The sequence below is a fragment of the Muntiacus reevesi genome, chromosome 5, assembly GCF_963930625.1.
Source record: "Muntiacus reevesi chromosome 5, mMunRee1.1, whole genome shotgun sequence".
Lineage (NCBI taxonomy): Eukaryota > Metazoa > Chordata > Mammalia > Artiodactyla > Cervidae > Muntiacus > Muntiacus reevesi.
Window position 1 is genome coordinate 55,125,877 of NC_089253.1, and position 24,043 is coordinate 55,149,919.

Here is a 24,043-nt window from a genome sequence, read left to right on the forward strand (position 1 = left end):
AAGAGAACACACTGGTCATAGCAAACACACTCTTCCAACAACACAAGAGAAGACTCTACACATGGGCATCACCAGATGGTCAATACTAAAATCAGATTGATTATATTCTTTACAGCCAAACATGGAGAAGCTCTATACATTGAGCAAAAACAAGACCAGGAGCTGACTGTGGCTCAGATCATAATTCCTTAATGTGAAATTCAGAGTTAAATTGAAGAAAGTAGGGAAAACCACTAGATCAAATCCTTTGTGATTATACAGTGGAAAAGAGATAGATTCAAGGGATGAAATCTGATAGACAGACTGCCTGAAGAACCGTGGATGGAGGTTTGTGACATTGTACCGGAGACAGTGATCAAGAATATCCCAAAGAAAGAGAATTGCAAAAAGGCAAAATAGTTTTCTGAGGAGGCCTTACAAATAGCTGTGAAAAGAGAAGTGAAAGGCAAAGGAGAAAAGGAAGATAGACCCTTTTGAATGCAGCGTTCCAAAGAGCAGCAAGGAGAGATACAAAGCCGTCCTCAGTGATCAGTGCAAAGAAATAGAGGAAAACAATAGAATGGGAAAGACTAGGAATCTCTTCAAGAAAATTAGAGATACCAAGGGAATATTTCATGCAAAGATGGGCACAATAGAGGACAGAAATGGTATGGATCTAACAGAAGCAGAAGGTATTAAGAAGAGGTGGCAAGGATACACAGAAGAACTGTACAAAAAAGATCTTCACGACCCACGTAATCACGATGGCATGATCACTCACCTAGAGTCAGACATCCTGGAATGCAAAGTTAAGTGGGCCTTAGAAAGCATCACTACAAACAAAGCTAGTGGAGGTGATGGAATTCCAGCTGAGCTATTTCAAATCCTTAAAGATGATGCCGTGAACGTGCTGCACTCAATATGCCAGCAAATTTGGAAAACTCAGCAGTGGCCACAGGACTGGAAAAGGTCAGTTTTCATTCCAATCCCAAAGAAAGGAAATGCCAAAGAATGCTCAAACTACCGCACAGCTGCACTCATCTCACATGCTAGCAAAGTAATGCTCAAAATTCTCCAAGCAAGGCTTCAATAGTACTTAAACCATGAACTTCTGGATGTTCAAGCTGGATTTACAAAAGGCAGATGAACCAGAGATCAAATTGCCAACATCCATTGGATCATCAATAAAGCAAAGGAGTTCCAGAAAAATATCTACTTCTGTTTTATTGACTATGTCAAAGCCTTTGAGTGTGTGGGTCACAACTGTGGAAAATTCTTAAAGAGATGGGAATACCAGACCACCTGACCTGCCTCTTGAGAAGTTTGTATGCAGGTCAGGAAGCGACAGTTAGAACTGGACATGGAACAACAGACTGGTTCCAAATAGGGAAAGGAGTACATCAAGGCTGTATATTGTCACCATGCTTATTTAACTTATATGCAGAGTATATCATGAGAAACGCTGGGCTGGATGAAGCACAAGCTGGCATCAAGATTGCCAGGAGAAATATCAATAACTTCAGATATGCAAATGACACTACCCTTATGGCAGAAAGTGAGGAAGAACTAAAGAGCCTCTTGATGAAAGTGAAAGAGAAGAGTGAAAAAGCTGGCTTAAAACAGCATTCAGAAAATGATGAATCTGGCATCTAGTCCCATCACTTCATGGCAAATGGATGGGGAAACAGTGGAAACAGTGGCAGACTTTATTTTGGGGGGCTCTGAAACCACTGTAGATGGTGACTGCAGCCATGAAATTAAAAGACACTTGCTCCATGGAAGAAAAGTTATGACCAACCTAGACAGCATATTAAAAAGCAGAGACATTCCTTTGCCAACAAAAATCCGTCTAGTCAAAGCTATGGTTTTTCCAGTTGTCAGGTATGGATGTGAGAGTTGGAGTATAAAGAAAGCAGAATGCTGAAGAATGGATACTTTTTGAACTGTGTTGTTGAAGAATACTCTTAAGTGTCCCTTGGACCACACGGAGATCCAACCAGGCCATCCTAAAGGAAATCGGTCCTGAATATTCATTGGAAAGACTGATGCTGAAGCTGAAACCCCAATACTTTGGCCACCTGATGGGAAGAACTGACTCATTTGAAAAGACCTTGGTGCTGGGAAAGATTGAAGGAGAGAGGAGAAAGGGTCCATGGAGGATGAGATGGTTGAATGGCATCACCGGCTCATTGGACATGAGTTTGAGTAAACTCCAGGAGTTGGTGATGGACAGAAGGTATGTCATGCTACAGTACATGGGGCCACAAAGAGTCGGACACAACTGAGAGACTGAACTGAACTGAGTCTGGTTGGAGGTGGTAGTCAGCTCTGTAAATGAGTGTCCACTTTGCAATTTGAGGGTGGGGTTAGGCAGCCAACACTGCTGCATCTATGGAGTCTGTGAGCAAGGATTTTGTTGCTCAGTCTGCTTTACGTGAGCATCAGTAGGCTCCTTCCTGGACAAGGTTTATCAGTAATAATTTCCATGTTATATCCTTGTGTTATTTTTTTCTTGCTAATTACGCTGCTTCTAAATTTTCCAAAGTAGTTCAGTTTCCTCACTTGATCTCATAAAAATGAAGTACTTTAATAATCTCAGCCCCAACCTGGCACCTTCTTCTTCCATGATCTCTTTGTAAAGGACCTAAATTTATGTGGCCTCAGATCCTGTTTGTACTTCACAGTTCTCCAATGGTACTTCCAGTGGGGACCTACTGCCCTTCTCCTTTGTTATCTCCTGTGCTCTGCTCTTTCTTATGCCTTAATTCTTCCTTCTGAATTGATCTTTCCACTTTCATGATTACAGCTTTAGAAATCCTGCTAATGAAATCCTATAGTGATAAATTCTTTCCATTTCAGTTTTCTCTAGATATGTCCTTATTTTGTCCTCCTTCCTAGAGACTAGTTTGGCTGAGTTCCAATTCCAGGTTCTGAGTTTTTTTTTTTTTTTTTTTTTTTTCAACATGTTAGGGTTTCATTCACTGCCTTCTGTGCTGCACACTGCTGGTGAGAAGTCAGCCATCGTTCTAATGTGTGTTTCTTGTAGGTACAGTTCTCTTTTCTTTATGGCTGCATTTAAAGTCTTCTTGTCTTGATTGTCCTGCAGTATGACACTGTGTATGACCCTGGATTTCTCTTTATTTATTTGGATTAGGATTCATTGGGTTTTCAGAATCTAGTGATTTGCATGCTTCGTTAATTCTAGAAAAGCCTTAGTCAATCTTTACATGAATAGTTGTTCTCACCTTTTTGTCAGACATTCTGTTTACATGTGTATTAGACATACTGTCTTCTCACACACCTTAATTTTTTCCATACTACTTTCTCTCTTCTCCCTGTATTCTGAATAATTACTTCAACTCAATCATGCAATTGATCCCTTCAGATGAACAGAATGTGTGATTTAAATCATTTTTTGAATTTCTGTTTTAAGTTGTGATACCTTTTAATTCCAGCCTAGAGTATTTGTAATTTTTTAAACATCTACCCAAATATTTCCAATATCCTCTTGTTCTCTTTTATTTCTGTAAACATAGTAAACATGTTCATTTTCTATTCTGAATCTAGTAACAAGGAAGTCTGTAATATTTGTGAGTCTAATTCTGTTGCTTATTGATTTCTGCTGATTCGAGATACCTTGTTCCCGAAAAATGTTTTGCAAGTTTTTATTCAGGAATAAAGGCAGAGAATATTCCAGAGTTGATAATGAATCCACAGAGAATCAACTAATCTCAGCCCAAATAAAAAGAAACCTACATAAAGATATAAAGTTTAAAAAACCAGAATGCTAAAACAGTTCTCCAGGCAGATAATTTTATTTAAAAGGATCTTGATATAATAATGCCAAGTCCAGTAAATTCTAGCTCCCTTGGAAGTAGCAAAATACCCTCAGGAAATACATTTCGGTAATGTGTTATTATGTTGTTCTTGTTATTGCTAGTATTAGTATTTTACTTTTGAATATTTACATCATTGTCTTGCCAGCTCAGGTATGCTTTTAGACAATTACAGTTTTTCTGTTTGTTTGTTTTTTAATGAAAAAATCCCTTTCAATATCTATCCTTTTGGTATTCAGTTCTTGGAATGTTGCAGGGTTACTTAGTTATAATGTTACTCTGTTTCTGGAAATAAAACTCAGATTATTTTTCCAGCTTTGGTGGATTATGATTGACAAATAAAATTGTGTATATTTGAGGTATTTAGCATGATGCTTTGATGTATGTGTACATTGTGATGATTCCTTAATATTGGTACCCAGATGTCATCTAGAGGCAAGTTCCACCCTGCAGCAGAATGTGTGCCCACACATATCACTGCCTTTTCATTCCCCCATGTCAGCCTGCCTACCTGGAATTCATTGGTTTTGTCCATGTACACCTTCAGGCTGGAGAATTAGGCATAGAAAAGTGCAACTATTTTCAAATTGATTAGAAAACAAAGGATTCACCATGATGGACTAATTTCACATTTCTTTGTCTCCTAAATTTTTTCACCCGATTTTAGTGGAGTATAAAAATGGTATTTCTGTGTATAATTTTTCTTCTCTAGAGTTGCCAGCATAACTACTATGAGGACGCAAAAGCCTATGGATTCAAAAATAAGCTAATTATAGTTGCAGCTGAAACAGCTGGAAATGGATTGTATAATTTTATTGTTCCTCTCAGGGCTTATTATAGACCAAAGAAAGAACTTAACCCCGTAATACTGCTATTGGATAACCCGTAAGTATATCTTAAAATACACAAGCAAGAGAAAAATTTGTTAATATTTTATCAAAAATAATTTAATTTAGAATTAAATTTAGAATATTTTAAGTCAGAAACATTATGGCATATATGGGAGATATATTTTGTGCTGTGGTACAAAACAATCATTGAGTATGATTATGTTTCACATATACAACTTAAAACATAACAAGAGTGCTCTGAGCCTTTTATTTAAGACTATTTTTGCAAATGGTCATCTCTCTACCAGTGGGAAACATGCCACTGAAATAATTACAGTTATTTTCCTTAAATTAATCTACTAGCCTGGAAAATCTCTGCCAAAAGTGAACAATTTTGTTGTCTTTGTAAAGAACCATTAATTATCAGAGAAGCATATTAATGATCCATTTTATGTCATATGATAACACATCATTGCTTCTTATGATTCTTTCACTGTTAAAACATATATCCTGTAACATAACATGAATAGTTTACACTTTACCATGTTCTTTTCTTTAGAAAATGTTTGATTAATATACTCTTACGAAACAAGACTGTTTAAAAATTTCAAGATCCTTACACAGATATAGATATACATCACCGAATGCTGTGGTCAAATCCATTGTGTGTGTGCTAAAATTACGATATTTCTCTCTCTGACTCAAATTAGTAGCAGATGGTCCTTAAATCAATACCATAGTTTAACATCCTCCAATTCTCCTCTTAATTTCTAAAGTGATGCAGATTTGGGGATAAGCTAAATAAGGCCAACATCCACTGCCTTGTCTCTGCTTTTAAAATTTATGAAAAGAATTTTCTCAAAACAGAGATAACTCCCTGATATAACTTCATGACGTTATTTATTCTGAATATATGAATATCAAGATTCTCATAGATGCATCTCTTTTTAGCATCAGAATCTCAGTGATAATCAACTCTAAAACTTGAGCACACCTCTAGAGGTTTCAGTTGAAGAACTTTCAGGTCTGATGATGATTCAATGCTTTTGGCATCCAGGGAAAGGTGACATAAATTTAGGGCAGATGTAGGAAAACAAAAATTTAGACCCAATGTCAGATGAAATAAAAGTTTAATAAAGCAAATCCTAGCAGGATAAGAGTGGTTACTGGGTGGCTAGGGTGATAGAACATGGCACCCAAGCACCTCCAAGGCCTTGGGCCTAATTATGGAGCATCTCTGGAAGGAGATGATCTGACACACAGGAGATGCTCATCCACTATATGAACTCAGAAGTGTCAGATGCTGGCTCTTTTTGCCTATGGGTTGGTGTGTCCACTCCCTTAAAAATGCAGGGGTATTTACAAGCTGATTGACTTAGAGCAGGTGTCTCAGTAGTAAACAATCTGGTGGATTGGGAAGATCCCCTGGAGGAGGAAATGGCAACCCACTCCAACATACTTGCCAGGAGAATCCCATGGACAGAGAAGCCTGCAAGGCTACAGTCCATAAGGTCACAAAGAGTTAGATATGACTAAGCATACATGCTTGTGCAACTCATGCGTGACTTAGACCATGAGTTCCCATGTCCTATGGATGGGATTAAAGTGGGTCAACTCAGGCCTCAGAATACAGAGAAGCAGAGCGGAAGAGACTTGAAAAAAAAAAAAAAAAGAAGTAGAACTGTGCCTACATCATCCCTGTGTAAAGCTATGGGTAAAAATTATTCTTTCGCCTTCTTTATATTATTTCAAGGTATAATTCCTGGTCCTGATGTATAAAACTCCTAACTGGGTTCTGGGACCCAATTTCAATGTGTGTGTGTGTGTGAGAGAGAGAGAGAGAGAGAGTTTTTCCACACCTCCAACAAGCAGTTCTCAGGACTCCAGCTCTGTTCTGGGGGAATTCAACTCAGTTCTGATACTGTCTACCCAGAAATAGAAAAAAAGTAGTATTAGCTTCCCAGGTTGAAGTTTCAGTTCTTCAAAATTTCCCCACACCCATTCCAGAAGTCAATCAGGAGCCAGGTTATCACCTTATAACTGATCAGCTGTAGACTGAAAAAGACCCTGATGCTGGGAAAGATTGGGGGCAGGAGGAGAAAGGGGTGGCAGAGGATGAGATGATTGGATAACATCACCAACTCAATGGGAATGAGTTTGAACAAACTCTGGGAGATAATGAAGGACAGGGGAGCCTGGAGTGCTGCAGTCCATGGGATCACAAATAGTGGGACACAACTCAGCAACTGAACAACAACAATAGACTGGAAGTTTCAGTGACTCCCTCCATGAACTTTGATGCCAGTTGCAAGTCCAGGTTGTTACCTGTACTTCTGACCGACTGGCTGTAACTCAGAGGTTTCCACCAACACCTACTCAAGGTCAAGTTATTTGGTAGAGCAGCTCACAGAATTCAGATAAACATTTTACTGACTGCATTGCCAGCTTATTATAAAGTCATATAACTAGGAAAAACTGGGTGGAAGAGATGCACAGGGCAAGGTGTGGGGAAAGAGCCTCACTGTCACCAAATCTCTACCAGTTCACCAGCCTGGAAGTTCTTTGAGCTGTGTCTTTTTGGGATTTTAGTGGAAGATTCATTACATAGGCACAATTGACTAAATCACTGGTCATTGGTAATTAAACTCAATCTCTTGCCCCTATCCCTTCCCCAAAAGTCTGGAGGTGGGACTGAAGTTCCCACACTCTATTCAGGCTGGCTTCTCTGGCAAACAGCTTCCGTCCTTAGCTACATTCCAAATGTCACTTCATTAACATAAACCCAGCTGTCCTGGAAAGAGGCTTGTTATGAAGAACAAGACACCCATTTCACCTTCATGTCTCTGAAGTGATTTCAGGAGGGTAAGAGACCAAATATTATTAATAGGAGATGCTCCCATGACTCTTATCACTCAGGAAATTCCAAGGGTTTTGGGAGTTGCGAGCTAGAAAATGTGGTGAAGACCAAAGATATGTGAGGAATCTGAATGTGAATGCCAAGTACACATTCCTTATAAATCACAGTCTTGTACTTTGCAAAAGAGTCAATCTCACCAAATTTGGGAATGGAGTTTACTTTTGTTCTTCTCCATACCTAGTTTCCCTAACCAATCTTATTTCAGAATCACTAATCCCATCTTATCCCAGTGAGCAGGTGGCAGGAGTTAGGATTTCTTAACCTGTATATCTTGCGTAGACTTCGGAATTGCCATGGCTAAATCATTTCCTTTCTCTTTGGTTTTGAATTAACAAGTTACCAAAATGCCCAATTACTACATTATTGACTGATTGTATAATAGAATTATAAAATCAAGCAGTTGTGTCCACAGTCTTAATTCCTGAATCTGATCAATCATCAATCAAAAAATCTGAAAATTCTGTTTCCCTTAGTTACTGGAAAACTGGTCAGTAATTCAATATAAGTATACATGTAGCTTTTATCAGAGATTATTTTACCTAAATAAGACCATAGTGATCATTTAATAAAATTAATAATCTTTATACTACCTTTGTTCATTATAGTCATAATTGCTGAGCATTTACTACATGGTGGTCATCCCAGTAGGTACTTAGCCTTTATTTCATGTTTTATTTCTATAAAAAATATATCCATGTCATGTAGCATGATTTATCCTCAGAAAGATGTACCAAGCAACTTAAGATCTCAAAGCTTGTAAATTACAATAACATTTAAACAAATTGGTCTGTGCGACTTGATTGCACCACTGTCTCTTATTTCATAGAAAGGAGGAACAGGCCAAAGAAGTTATGTGACTTTTTCCAAGGTCAATTCTAGGATTAGAACCTTCTCTGCAGTTCATAGGTCATTGTTCTTTCATCTATGTGATCTTACTTTAGTTACATGGTTTTTGACATATGCAAAAATACATTGTTTATCAATTGTCAAACAAGAATATTTTAACGAGGTTATTTTGCACTTAAGTATTTTTGTTTGCTTTCCTAAGGACCTACAGTTTGAAATCCAACTATTCACATGACTTTTGTTAAATAATTTTAGTGGGTTTGACTTTTCTTCAAAGAGTTGGGATAAAAGTGCTGTCTGTAAAATTGACTAGCATCCTGTGTATTTCCCAAAAGTGGTGTCAAACAATTTTATTTGTTGTTCTCTGTTCCTTTGATTGAGAATGAGGAAACAAGAATGAACACCAGTAAATAATGTTCCAGGAAGTTTTATGCAATCCTCTTGTTTTAAAAAAACACTGAAACTGTTTTAAAGAACTTTTTTCTCTGCTGTGGCTAGTATTTTTCAATCTATCCTACAGTATTATAAAGAAATATGATGCTTTATTCTTTAAAATATTTCTGGGTTATAAGAATTTACACACTAATAATTACACACACTTCTACAATTACTAGTTAGTTTAGTGGGATTTGACTTTATTTTAAATGAACGTGAACATTGTTAAAAATAATGTCAATGCATGGCTACTTAGGAGATTTAGTGGAAAAACAAGTTAATTCAATGTAAAAAACAGATGCCACAAATATGAGATTTAAAATGTAAATTAAATTCATGATATTCACATACATAATATGTCAAAGTAAGTGTTCATAATGTTTCCAAGTAAAACGCTTTCTGCACTTCATATGCTAATCTTGCACTGGATACTGGTTCATCAAAACTGGTCTCAGTTCTGATTGGTTGGCCATCTGTTCTATTCTGTTGTGGCACCATACTGATTTTAAACATTTTGATTACCACTTCAACCTTAAAGGTCATCTAGTCATCTGATGATATCATTTCATATGAGAGATGGAAAAGTGAGTCAAAAAAACTTTGGAATATATTACCCAAAGCTACGCTGATTTAAAGTACAAGATTCAGACTCATCTTCTTAGCTTTTACAACATCTTGTTTAAACTATCCATTTACTAAATCAGTCTTCTTTGCACATATAGTTACAAGTAAGCTTCAGTTCAACTTATTTCAAAAGTAGTGGTAAACCATATGATATATCAGGGTCCTTATTAAAAACATTCAAGCCTTAGACTCACACAGATCTGAAATAAGATCTAAGCTGACCCTCTTGATAGGCTGTATGTTACCGAATTTCTGTAAGCCTCAATTTCCTCATTTGTAAAATGAGAAAATTTATCTTATTTTGCAATTATATAAAATAATGTATACAGAGCACTAGTATAGTATCTGACTCACGAAAGCCAGTCCAGAAATGTAGTTTTCCTACCTTGTACCAGTCAACAAAAGGACATTGTCACTATTCAAACTAATGGGTGAGTTTCTGAAAACCCAATTAAGAACAACAAAAAAGGGAAATTTATTTCAAGTTGTTGAAATTAAAATGCTGCTTCATTTTCAAGGGAGAAATAAGCTTAAAAGTGGGATTATGAAATGCTAACAAAATAAACTGTCTCATACATTCTTGAATTTGAAATAAAAAAATTGAGTTTATAATAGTGTTAGTTGCTCAACCATGTTCAACTCTTTGCAGCCCAGTGGACTGTAGCCCTCCAGGTTTCTCTGACCGTGGGATTCTCCAGGCAAGAATACTGGAGTGGGTTGCTGTTCCCTTCTCCAAGGGATCTTCCTCACACAGGAATCAAACCCAAGTCTCCTGAACTGTAGGCAGATTCTTTACCATCTGAGCCACCAGGGAAGCCCCCAAGTTTATTATAGTTATTAGTTAAATGGGGAAAAATGATCTTCAACTTGAAAATCCATGAAATTTCGTAAAACTTTTCATTTCTTATCAATAACTGGTTAATTCATACTTGTGTATAATCACAATTTTTGTAATGAGAGTCTTTGTAAAGATATTTAGACTCATAAATAGTCATCTTTATTAACTGAATTACAGATAAGACTGATTAATGATGTGCTTATTTTTTCTTTAGTATTCAGTTTAGTGCCATAAAGACCTTTACCAATTTACTTAAATGTGTTGGCATAGTACATGTGAATTTATGATTGATATATTCCTTATATTTCAGGTGTCCTTTTAAGCCACCTTTATCAGTAGAAGTAGTGGGTGGATCTATTTACTATACAAGTCAAATTTTGCAAAGTATGACTTCACTAGTGACTCAAGTGATAAAGAATCCACCTGTCATGCAGGAGGTAGAGGAGATCAGGGTTCAGTCACTGGGTTGGGAAGATACCTTGGAGGAGGAAATTGCAACCCATTCCAGTATTTTTGTCTGGAAAGTCTCATGAACAGAGGAGCTTAGCAGGCTACAGTCCATAGGGTCACAAAGAGTCAGACAGGACTTAGTGACTGATCACACATGCACATGGCATACTAGACTCCCTACATTAGATATACCTCATCAGAATTATGTATTTATCAGGTTTCAGATGACTTGCCTTGCCTTGTAACATTGCTGGATTCATCTAAGGATGAACTGTGCTACCATAATACAGATGCTAATATCTAAAGATTTGAAAGATTGCTTGTGCATTATATAATAAATGCATGTTTGTGGCAGAATGGCATGTCTATAAGATTCACAAGTTTCTTAACAACAGGCTGTAATTTTGATGTTCAAGTACTTTGAATGATTTCTACCCAGCAGAGCAACAAAATGCAAAGGCCAGATCTTCAGTTTTAACTGTAATAGAAGGGTTGGCATAACATAAAGACTTACTTTGTTCCTTGTGACCCCAGTACTTCTCATCACATAGAAAACTTTTTGGTATCTTTATTAAGTTGAAGTATTTAATAACATCAACTATTGATCCAAGTCTTTGGAAGACAGATATGTTACAGTGGACAAATGGTCAGAGAAGAAAGTGTAAACAATGGAAATGATCTGGATTTTTAAAATTAGATTATTTCACACAGGGTATAGCTGTGTGATTAATAACAAGGAATTATGAATGTAATTCTGCTATGTAAGTTATTGAGTTATTCATGTTATCTGACTGAAACTATGTAAGAGCAAAGAGAGATAAAATAATGACCACCAAAATGACACAGTCAAAAAGATCTTTGAAAGCACCACAGAACCTCAGTGCTGTCCCAGCCTGTGTCACTCACATCCTAATATCTTCTTCTATAACCAGAAGGCAGGCAGGAAACATAGAAGGTCTGAAATGAGCAGTGTGAATATCCCTTCTAATTGTCAGAAGCAGCACCCAGAAAGAGAAGAATTGTCAGGCACTAGTCAAGACCGCTACTGGGAGTATATATGATTCTACTTGTGAAACCAATCTATACCATGAGCTTTAAAAATATTTGTTTCCTGTGACTCACTAATGGGAAAACTTCTATGCATGTTTTGGGGCAAATGATGAAACCAAATGCTAGGAAAAAAGTCACCAAAAAAAGTCCAGAGCAGTAATTTTTATAATAGCAAGATATTAGAAATAGCTTGTCACTCCAGGGATTAATAGCATAAAAGTGAAAATAACTTAGAAACTGAATAATTGAGGTTTTTCTTTTTTAAAGAATTGTTGTACATTTATAATACGTAGTAATATGGGACCACTTAAAATGGCTAGGAAGTCATTTTAGGAATGATGGTGTGAATGTCATCAACAGTGAGATTCTTTAGGTGTTTTCTTTTTATGATTCACTGGACTAAATATTATTTTTCTTTAAAATGAAGAGAGATGAAATTGATCAACAGGAAGAAATGAATCAGGGAGGAGAGACTAATGGCTGGGATGCTGTCGGGGCTGTGCTCCCCTTTGCCTAGAAGTCCTCTTTCCTCCCCCTTTCCTGGTCCATCTCCTACTCGTCCTTCAACATCCAAATCAAGTATTTCCTCTATTCTGTATCCTGAGTGCAACCCATTCCTTATTTTTCAGTATATTCTATAATTTTGTGCTTTTACATATGTGTTCCAAAAACTCTATTTCTTGTAGTACAAGCTAACAAGATATATATATATATATATATATATATATATATATATTGCTTACACCTTAGTATACCAAAATGTCTATTATGGAAAGCTTTTGGATTCAGAGATGCTGAGTGAATAGATGAATGAAAGAATTGATAACTTTATGAAATGAATGCAATGGATTAGGTCATTTGTAAGGAAGCTTCCAAGTTTATGAGTCTTTCCCCAAATGTGCATAAAGAGTAAAGATTTCAGTTGTAAAATAATTTGCTCAACAGTGTATATTGAGAAAAAAAAAAGTGTACATTGAGAAAAGTGTAAAAGGTGAAATACTTTAATTTTAATTCTGTATTACATATATATATATATACACACACACACACATATATATTGCATGGGTACATATACTATATTTTTTATTCATATGTTGATATATTAAGGGACATGTTGTGATTCTGTATATCTCTTAGAGAAAATTAGATAGACACACTAATTTAGTTTCTTATATTTTATGTCATCAAAAAAATCACTAGTTTCCCATTTTACAAGACTTTCTCAGGATGAATAATTTCAAACTCATTGAAAAGACTTTTTAGTCATGAACTAAGAGTATCAGTTTGGTGTTTTTGTAGAATATTGCCATAATGTTTCTGATTTAGGAAGCAGAAATGTGACTTTTTTTTAAAATTACTGAGTGCATTGTATTATTCATAACAAGTAAAAATGACATTTTAAAATTAATGTTACGAGAAAAGTCACTTAAGATTAATCCTGTCAATGGCGTTTAGTATTGGAAATGAGAACTGAGTCAGCTTACTTCCTTCCCCGGAAGCGCTGCCGCTGTTGTGACACTGTGTTTCATTTTGTAACCCACGTGCTGCTTAGGCCAGACATGCACTTTCTGGATGCCATCTGTTGGTTTCCAATGGTTTACTACATGGTGGGCTCTATTGACAAGTAGGTGACGAAATCCGTGGCACCCTCACCAGCGTGGCGTCCGTGCGTGTCGTGCGCTGTGCCCGTGCTGCATGTCGCGTGCAACTTGCCCCTTCAGTGTTGTGAACGGGACGTACCTTGCATGTGGAGCTTGTGTTCTCGTGTCATGCGTCTTGCATTCAAACTCCCTAAGCAGTAATCTGTTGTTGAATTAAACAAATCTCGTTGCATGTCAATCTTGTTCCATTTCTAAAACCACTTCACTGTTGTGCCATCTACAGCAGTAAGATTCGTAACTGTTGACATTGTGACAGAGAAAACCTAGAACTTCAACGCTGTTCTGCATCGGTATCAGTACCATTACTTTTGGAAAACTTCAGAATAATTTGGAAGTGCTCATTTTTAAGTCAAATTTATTAACTGGGGCATTTCCTTAGTTCATTCTTAGAATATATTAAAGTCTGTGAGTTCTAATAATTTCTTAATTAAAGATCAAACGTGTGTGATCCTTCAACTTTAAAATACAAATTCCTTTGTATGCATGAACATGACTTTAGTATTGTAACAAATACTAAAATTAAGAGATCATAAAACTAATATGCTTATAAAATGTGTTAATCTTCCATTCTAAAAAAACATCAGCCAGAGCATTGCAAATAAAATGCTGAAAGTTATCCACTGAGAACTCCCGTGTTTACATCTTGTAGATGTTAAAAAAAACAAAGCTTTGTAACTTTGAGAGTGTTTATTGACTGTGGATACATTAATGGCCAAACAGATTAACACACATTTAGCCTCCATTCTACATGAATATGCCTGGGTTTCCCTGCTAGCTCAGTGGTAAAGAATCCACCTGCCAATGCAAGAGATGCAGGTTTGATCCCTGGCTCGAAAAGATCCTCTGGAGTAGGAAATGGCAACCCACTCCAATACTCTTGCCTGGAGAATCTGGTGGACAGACGAGTCTGGCAGACTGCTTTCCATGAGGTTGCGAAAGAAAGAGTTGGAAACAAGTTAGCAACTAAACAACTACATTAATATAATTTACATTACTGCTGTCATAAGACTAACCAACTAATTAAAATATAGAGGTACTAAAACTACTATTTGAATCCATGAAAGTGAAATCAACCCATATTTTATCATTAGTAATGTTTCTTTGATGTGATATTAATAGTATTCTATTGAAATTCATTAGGATATTTTATTTAAAGATACAAAATAAACCTCTCATCCATCTTTTCTGATGTAAACTAAAATGAATTCTCCCTTTATAAAAGTATTAATGGGGAGGAAAAGAAGAATGGAAAGGATCAGATTCCTAGGATCAGAGGTGAAACAGGATTGACTACAAGTCACCGATTATTGAAACTGGGTAATTGGTACAGGAGATTCACTATAGTATTCTCTTCTGCTAATGTTTGAAGTTTTCCTTAAACATAAATGAGCAAACAAAATCTATGAAGGAATTAAAACGCTTTCACAAACATTCCTCTATATTTATAGCTTTACATTCTGGTTCTCCTCAAAAAAGAAGTCTTAGAGAAGGGTAGAGAGACATTGCCAGTTAGATTCTCTGTAACTTTTTCAACCATCCTGACTTTTTTCTTGTGCCGCCATCTAGTGGCCAAACTGTGTAAAGCACTCATGCTAAATTAAAAATAGTGTCTTTGTGGAAAAGATAGTGGGAAGAAACTGATACACACAGAATTATAAAAACAAATTGGTAGTCTACTAAAAAGATAAAGAATAAAATACAATTTCAAATGAATACAAATAAGCTAAAATTAAAACATGATGAATAAACTTTCTATGTGACTCAACAATGCCACTCTTATGTATTAATAATCTATAGATCCTATAAATTTGTTTAGATTTAAATTCATATTCAATAATAATTACTAAAATCATTTGCCAATGTTATGTGTAAACTACAACAGCCAGTATTTTGAGTATGGAATTAACTGATATGTACAGGTTTGGCTAGCTAGTAACTGTTTAGTACAAATATTCTCATAGTGAAGTGTTTTTGTCAAGTCTCAACTTCCTTGATTTATTGACAATGAAATATTCATTTTATTACAACTTCTGTGTATCATTTTTTGATCAATATTACCTTCTATTATGTTAACTTTTCCTTTTCCTATATAGACAATTTGTTTAGTGGGGGAAATAAAGATCATAAGAGCCGAAATATGAAAAAGTGAATTAACACTATAATAATAGGGTGTGAAGTCATAAGATTTAGCATCATTTTTATGGTCCCCAAGGGATCATATTTGCTTTTCACCTTCTTCTTTCATTTAAAGTATTTTAATAAATGTAAGAATAATTATAAATTTCCTAGATAAAAGGAACACCCTAGTGAAGTATTTCTGGAGATTTAAACTTGGTCATCATATTGATTAGATATTATGGTCCTGGACCCTCTCACCATAGGAAATTTATTTGGGATAACATTTTGTTTCCACAGTTTTAGTCATAAAACCCCTGCTATAGAACACTGTGCCTGATTCAAGCAAAATATTTTTTCTGGACTATTTCTGGGAATCTTGGACTCAAAGCTTTGGTAATACTCTCTCGCCATTTAACAGAGTAAGAAATCTTGCCTCTTGCCTTCCTGTAACAGGAAAATAATCCCCTCTAATGTGAGATGGCTAATTCAAGGGATCATGCAGTTTGAGACAATCTTTAGGAGAATTAACTGTTCCATTTAAGAATCTAAAAGGAGCTACTGCTCTTTGAGTTTTACGCTTTTTACTTTAAATTGGAAGATGTAGAAATCAGTTATCCCAATTCTTCTTATTTGTCTTCAGTCAACTCTGAACCTAGAATACCCTTGCATTCACTCAAGTATAATCTCCCTTCTCCAATTCAGTCCTATTTTTGAAATTTGTGTGAAGCAGAGGCAATGAGAAAGGGTTTTCTTGATTCAGCTTTTGCTATAACATTGTTTTTAAATTCAGTGCTAGGTAAATTTTTTATCAGTGATAGGGGAGATGACTGACTCTATGGTAACTCATATGAACTTGTGTCTTAGTTTACCAATTGTTTCCTGCAACCAACAAATTTAATTCATTTAAGCAGTTGCTCAAAAAGTGTCTAAAAAGTAGGCTTGAAAGCAAATCATATTTATATATTTTACATGCTTTTGGCTGTGTAGAACCAATCTATAAAACATAGTTTCACACAGATAAATAGACATTTAAAAATAAATATCTGTAATAAATATATTTCCTTGTTAGGCTTGACCATCTAAATTAATATATGTTCATTTCTATTCTTACCAGAAATGCCTCAGAGATTTAAAAAAATGCAAATAATAATATGCTAACTGTAAAAACAAAATTCTAACATGCTCTCATTCTGTTTGATTGCAAAATTGGTGTTTTCAGGCTTTATTTATAAAATTCATAAATATTATTAAAGAAATCCTTAATGCATATGCTTTGAAATTATTGAGATCTAATGAAGCATAAAGAACCCCCAAATGCAATTTATTTCATATCTCTGGGGAATACTGTATTGTATTAGTTCCCATAACATCTTTCAGTGTCCACTCTGTGCAAGCCACCTATAAGAGTAACCTCTATGCCTATAAGAGTGGGGAGTGGGTAGGTGAGTTTCAGCACCATCCTAATACTGAGATTTATTGAAAGTTCACTTTTCTCTGTTGATTTTTATCAAAGCCTAGATGATTTACTCAGGTGTGGAGTGACTTTTGCTGCCAACATGGTGGTCGTGGACAAAGAAAGCACCATGAGCGCCGAGGAAGACTATATGGCGGATGCCAAAACCATCGTCAATGTGCAGACCCTGTTCAGGTAAACGTCTGGACAGCCGCCCCTTCCGCTGACTTACTGCTAGCCATCTGTGAAATACCTGACTCTGTTGCTAAGGAATGAGCATGAGGCACAAACTGAAGTTATGTAAATTCATTCGATCATAAAACAGATATTATTTAGGACCTAACGTGTGACTGGTCCTATGTGAAATTTAATTTTTAATACAAGGTCAGCAATTCTTTTAAAAATAGAAAGAATAATACATCTGTTTTCTTATACAGTTTAACAAATTCTAACAAAATTGTGTGCAGTAGCAGTCATGATTTTTTTTTTCTTGTTGTGCATGTTCTAATTTTGCTTTTATGCCTAGCAGAGGCCAAAGGTATGCATTTACATACTGAACAAACAGGAATAAAAGATTGCAAGGCTCATTTACCCATTTCAGGAGCTAAGTCATAAGCTTATTCTCTATGTTTTACTGCCTTTTGTTAATTCAGCCCACCCAGATACAAATTCCTGTTATGGTAATCTTTGGGTAAGAATGTGCAATACCAACCAGATAAAAGTTCATGCTGCAAGCAAAATCAAAATCACTAGTAGGGACTTTTCTGGCAGTCTAGTGGTTAAGGCTTCACCTTCCAATGCAGGGGTTGTGGGTTCAATCTCTGTATTACAGCAAATTCAATAAAGACTTTTTAAAATGGCTCATAAAATAAAGAAAAAAAACAGTCAATTTACCTCTAAAAAAGAGTCACCAGTAAATTGAAACATCTGCATCACTTGGAATGATTCTTTCTAAAAGCATTTAACATTTAAATATCTAAAAGATCATTATTTCAGTTTTATGAGTTTTGCATAAGTCTAAAGGAAGTATGTGAGCTGCCAAATTAAGAAAATAAATAAAACAACCTGAACTTTATTTTTTTCTCCCCTCACTTCATACCTTCGTATTATAGCAGAACATGTATTCAGGGTAGTTATCTGTTTACAGTTGGAGATCAGAATTCAGGAGAGTGGAGATTAGTGTCTCACTTAGGTTGACTATTTATTACATGATCTTAGGTAAATTCCTTTCCTACTCTAAATCTTGATGTCTTAATCATAAGGTTGTTGGAGATTCAACAACATATACCTGCCTGGTCATTTTCAGTTTCTCAGTAAATGTTGTGCTCGGCTGTGTCCAACTCTTTGTGACTGCTTGGACTGTAGCCTACTGGGCTCCTCTGTCCTTAGAATTTTCCAGGCAAGAATACAGGAGTGGGTTGTCATTTCCTTTCCCAGGGACGGTCCTGATCCAGGGATCAAACCTGTGTCTCTTACATCTCCTGCATTGGCAGGCGGATTCTTTACCACTGCGCCATCTGGGAAGCCCCAATCCATGTTGTGTGTGTAGTGCTAAGTCGTGTCACTCATGTCTGACTCTTTGTGACCTTTTGGACCGTAGCCCTCCAGGCTCCTCTGTCCATAGGGATTCTCCAGGCAAGAATACTGGAGTGGGTTGCCGTGCCCTCTTCCAGGAGATCTTCCGCCAATAAATGTTAGCTACTGCAATTATTAACCATATAATTACCTCCCTGGGGCAGAGTGGAAAAGCTGTGGAGCTTGGAACAATATAGCAACAAACTTCATCTGACATCTATCCCAGAGGTTCCTGCAGAAAATTACTAACTGTGACTTTGAGTGTATTTCTTAACCTCACTGAAATTCAGCTTCCCTCACCTATAAAGTGCATGTGGAGAATAATTAACTCTTCTTGCAGTATCAGTGTGCTGATAGAAAATCACGTATGTATAGAATCTCTCCAGCACCTGGAAAATCTACCATGAACTTGCCCAGAACCTCCTCCTGTTCAGAAGGAGTAATACATTACCTGAAGTCACTGTAATGGGGCAGATCATTTAGAATATAGCTCACTAGTCATTGGGTTATATAAGTAGTACCTTTAAAAGCAGCATAACACATGCTTAAAATATGACATATTATATATAAGCATTTTTTTTTTCCTCTAGAGAATGTAAAAGGAAATACAGGGTAGAAAATTAATGCAGAAGGATGAGATTTATAGTCAATGAATAAAGTCAAGTCATAGTGTTTTATTTCATGCTTGGCAAAAGCTAATTATAGTTTCAGCAGGAGAGGGTACTGGGTCTTTAATTAAGCATGCCATTTTAATTTTCAACTTACTGTGACTTTATTTGTATTATAGTGAAATTTCTATTGATTTGATATATGCTCTGAATGAATTATTTTTATGTCAAGGGAATAATAAATCCCCATTTTACTGAGACATGCAAAGTCTCTAATTAATCATTTAAAATGAACCAGATATAAGTATGTCCCTATGGTATATAGAATACCATTTATGTAGATAAATAACCAGAATTGTAGACTCGGTAGTTTCATTTTATTGGTCAGTCAGTCATCACCCTTGAGGTCACTCTTCCACACTTCTTGAAGCTTTCAGTTCCTGATTCACTGTGACTCTTGCCAGCCCTGCTTCTACCATAATTCTTGATGATTTCAAAAATCCTAGGCAGATGGTCCTTTGGATATCTGGTTTTAGTCACCCATTCTCATGTCATTGGAGAATCAATAGTTTCCACTCTATATTCTGAGTTGCATTCAACTCTCTGAGCACTGCTTCTTATTTTCTATGTCATTTCTTCTCACATCCCCAACTCAGAACCGTCCTTTTTCACTGGAATCTACTGTCCACTGATCCTACTGTCCTTAGTCATCTGAGGGCTCTTCTTCCTTCCTTACCCAGATTCAGCTCCAAGATCAATCATGATAAAGAGTCCTGTGCTGATCCTTTAAACAATCACTGATGATCTCCTGCAAGCTAACACCAGTCTCAACTCTGCTTCCCTTTTCTCTCTTCCTCCTATTCCCAGTTTTCTGAGCTTTCAGGTTTTTTATCCAACACCTTGCATGAAATTTCCTAGAGGCAGATGTCAAATTGCAGAGGCAGGTTCCAGTTACTCTTATAGTAAGCATCAAGCTCTCAGAAGTGCAATCGCAGGGAGTGGATAGCAGACCATTTATTTAGGATAAAAGCCTAGGACCCCATCTTCAAGGGAACTAGATTCTTAAACATTGAGTTTGCAGGAGGGAATAATGTTAAAAATGAATTTGTTGTTATTGTTCAGTCGCTAAGTCATGTCCTGCTCTTTGCAACCTGTGGTCTGCAGCATACCAGGTTCATCTGTCCCCCACTATTTCCAGGAGTTTGCTCAGATTCATGTTCACTGAGGCAGTGATGCTATCTAACCACCTCATCATCTGCTGCCCCTTTCTCTTCTTGCCCTCAATCTTGCCCAGCATCAGGGTCTTTTCCAATGAGTCGACTGTTTGTATCAGGTGGCCAAAGTATTGGAGCTTCAGTTTCAATATGAGTCCTTCCAATGGCACCCCACTCCAGTACTCTTGCCTGGAAAATCCCGTGGATGGAGGAGCCTGGTAGGCTGCAGTCCATGGGGTCATGAAGAGTCAGACACAACTGAGTGACTTCACTTTCACTTTTCACTTTCTAGCATTGGAGAAGGAAATGGCAACCCACTCCAGTGTTCCTGCCTGGAGAATCCCAGGGACGGGGCAGCCTGGTGGGCTACCATCTATGGGGTTGCACAGAGTCGGACATGACTGAAACGACTTAGCAGCAGCAGCAATGAATATTCATGGTCTGTTTCCTAAAGGATTGACTGGGTTGATCTCCTTGCTGTCCAAGGGACTCACAGGAGTCTCCTCCAGCACCACAACTGGAAAACATCAATTCTTTGGCACTCAGCCTTCTTGATGGTCCAACTCTCACATCCTTATGTGACTACAGGAAAAACCATAAAAGTTATTAAAGAAGACAATTTAACACAATTTAATACAAACAAATGTTAACACTTCACAAAGTGGGCAGTCTCCATTCCCAAGGGTCCAGAGAACTGCAAAATGGGATGCTGTGCTGTGCTTAGTCATCAGTCATGTCTGACTCTTTGTGACCTCATGGACTGTAGCCCACCAGGCTCTTCTGTCCATGGGATTCCTCAGGCAAGAATACTGGAGTGGGTCACTATTTCCTGCTCCAGGGGGTCTTCCTGACCCAGGGATTGAATCAACATCTCCTGCATCTCCTGCATTGCAGGCAGATTCTTTACCTGTTGAGCCATGGGGTGGGAGGAAGTAAGCTTTTATAGCTTAAAGAATAAGAAACAGGGAATAAAAACAAATAGAGAATGAATAAGGAAACAGTTACAGAGCCCAGAGTTGGCTTGGCATTGGGGGATTGGCTGACTTGATGTAATCTATTTCTAGTTGAGGGGACATTTACAAGGACAGGAATGTGATCTAAGTTTTGGTTTGCGGCAATGGCACCGGGACAGGAGCCATTCCATCTTGGACCTAGAGTTTATTTCAGCAATAATATCTCTAAAATATCTCATCCAGTCCTTGCATTTTAATGACCATCATTCATTTCCTCAAAGAAGAGCCAGTTCTAATCAGTTTATTAGTAAGGTGCACAGTGTTGACAGAAATATAGCTAATAGAAGCCATTTCAACTCTAGGATGTACACTTTCTGATGAAAATAAATAAATAAACAAAATACAAAAACTGAGCCACGCCGGCGGGTGAAGCTAAATGCTAACTGCACCTGCAGTTTATCTTAAACCTGACTCTGAACCTATCACCCTGTTTATGCTGAAGTATTTTAACATGAGGGATAGCCTAAGAGTCATTCAGCTGATATTGATGAAGCTTGGGATTTAAATGGGAAGAGTTCCAAAGTCTAACATCAACTTCACTTGAATCTAGGTAGTCTGAATGTATCCAAACTCTTGCATCGTCCTGCCAAGCGAGGCTGTTGAAAGGACTAAGTGAAATGATTACTGAGAAGTACGTAATAGGCAGATAGTAATTGGCAGTTTCTACTTATTAGTAGAATGTGTCTTTTAACACAAGAATATGTCTTTTAAGAAAACTTGAATTGCTGTTTCTAAAATACTGTGGCCACCAAAATGTGTAAGCAGACATCATGGTTAGTTTATTAATTAGAAAATTGGGACAATAATTTAGATGCATTATTTCTTTGGCTTATTTATTTCTAGGAGACAATCAAATCTTGTGATCTCCTTAGTATCTGGATGTTTTAGATGAATAAAGATTACTGTATGCTGTTACTTTATATAGGGTGATGCTACATTTTATGTTAGCATTTCTGTGTAGCGGTTTGAGCCATGCCATTTTAACTTGATTATCTTGGCATTCTGTTTGGATGGGAGGCCTTTTGAGTTTTACATTTTTTGCTTTTTAAAACTGTGAAGGAATATGTTAGGAAAATCTTCAATCTGTGCTTATATGAGAGATAAAAACAGGATAGAATTCAAGTATGAAATGAAAGTTAAGAGTGCTCTAGCCCACAACTTACTAATATAGCTGATATGACCCATCTGGAATAAGGCTGAATTTGTTATTCAGAAGCTCAGATTGATCACTTGAGCTTCTACCCACCCAGCTTGCTAGGACACACAGCTTTACTTACCAGGGCTCTCTTCTCCCTGGGTTGTCTGAGGACCCTCCAGAGTTAGTCCCCAAAGACCAAAGGCAAACAAGAGAGTCTCCTTAATTAATTGGTAGTGTTTGTGTGTCTGGGTAGGGAGTGGAAGAGGATTTAGGGTGTTCTGGGGGTTTGGGGAGAATTCTCTTCCACCTGGAGTTGCATCTGAAACATAGCTTTGTGATTGAACATTGGACAACACAGCTTAATGTACCTTCATCCAGTGTGACAGTCGCCTGTTTGCTGTTTGGGCCCCAAAATGCCCACCCAGGAAGTGATTCGTCTTTAGCATACAAAGTCTAGAGCGAAGTATGCAAAGTGTTAACACTCAAACACTTAGGGAGAGCCCCTGAGGCGTGTACTGGGATGGCTAGAACAAGAGGAACTTCCAGACTCAGCCTTGCTTTATGCCAGCATGCGTTGTCTCTGCAGAAGGACCTGAGCGGGTCCTTACCCAAATGCATGCCTCTCTCCTGGGGAGTTTTCCTTTGTGGGCTCTTAGTAGCTCCACAGAGCAGCAAACTTCCTGTGGATGAACTCTAGTCCAGAGGTTGCCAGATCCCCTCCACTGCTTTGCTCAGAAGAGACTATTGGAATCCCTAGCAGCTGGCCCGCCTGCTCCCCTAAAGACCATTTCAGAGCACAGAAGACATTAGCAGATAAGGTCTTTATCAAGGTGTCGTTGTTATTTAGTTTCTCAGTCATTTTCCAACTCTTTTGAAATCCTTGGACTGCAGCCCACCAGGCTCCTCCATCCATGGGATTTCCAAGGCAAGAATACTAGAGTGGGTTGCCATTTCTTTCTCAGGGGGATCTTCCAAACCCGGGAATTGAACCCGTGTCTCCTGTGTCTCTTACATTGACCCAAGCCACCAGGGAAGCCCCCTTTGTCAACTTAGATCCTGTTAAAATTTCTCTTCCACCTGCCTAAGCACATTTCCTTACACATCTCGGAGAAGCACTCAGGTGAGTCTTCCAGGCACAAAGATTCCTTGAAAAGTTTCCAAACTGAAAGACAAGCAGGTCGTCACTTTTAAATTTAAATTTATTTTGCTGAGGTTTTACCTAACAAGACACTTTTTATATTTGGGAAATGTTGAATGTTTTCATATTTTTATGAACAAGTGCTAGTACCTAAATTCAACTTAAATAGGCACATTGAAATGTGCCTTGAATAAAAAACAACCATTTCAAATGCCAAAGACATTTTGAAGTGGTAAGTTTTGCTCCACTTTACAAGGAAAGTATTAAGCAAATCATTTAAAGATTTAGCTAGAAGGATTATAAGTTTGGCAACTAATGAA

At 37.2% G+C, this 24,043-nt stretch overlaps 1 protein-coding gene across 1 annotated transcript in view; it reads left to right on the forward strand.

Annotated features, from left to right (window-relative positions):
* The window catches only part of KCNT2 (potassium sodium-activated channel subfamily T member 2), a 422,637-nt gene that overhangs the window by 312,077 nt on the left and 86,517 nt on the right, over window positions 1–24,043 (forward strand). The window contains exons 19-20 of the mRNA XM_065936707.1: window positions 4,528–4,700; window positions 17,098–17,232. Coding sequence (XP_065792779.1) covers window positions 4,528–4,700; window positions 17,098–17,232 — 308 coding nt within the window. The remainder of the gene's footprint in view (window positions 1–4,527; window positions 4,701–17,097; window positions 17,233–24,043) is intronic.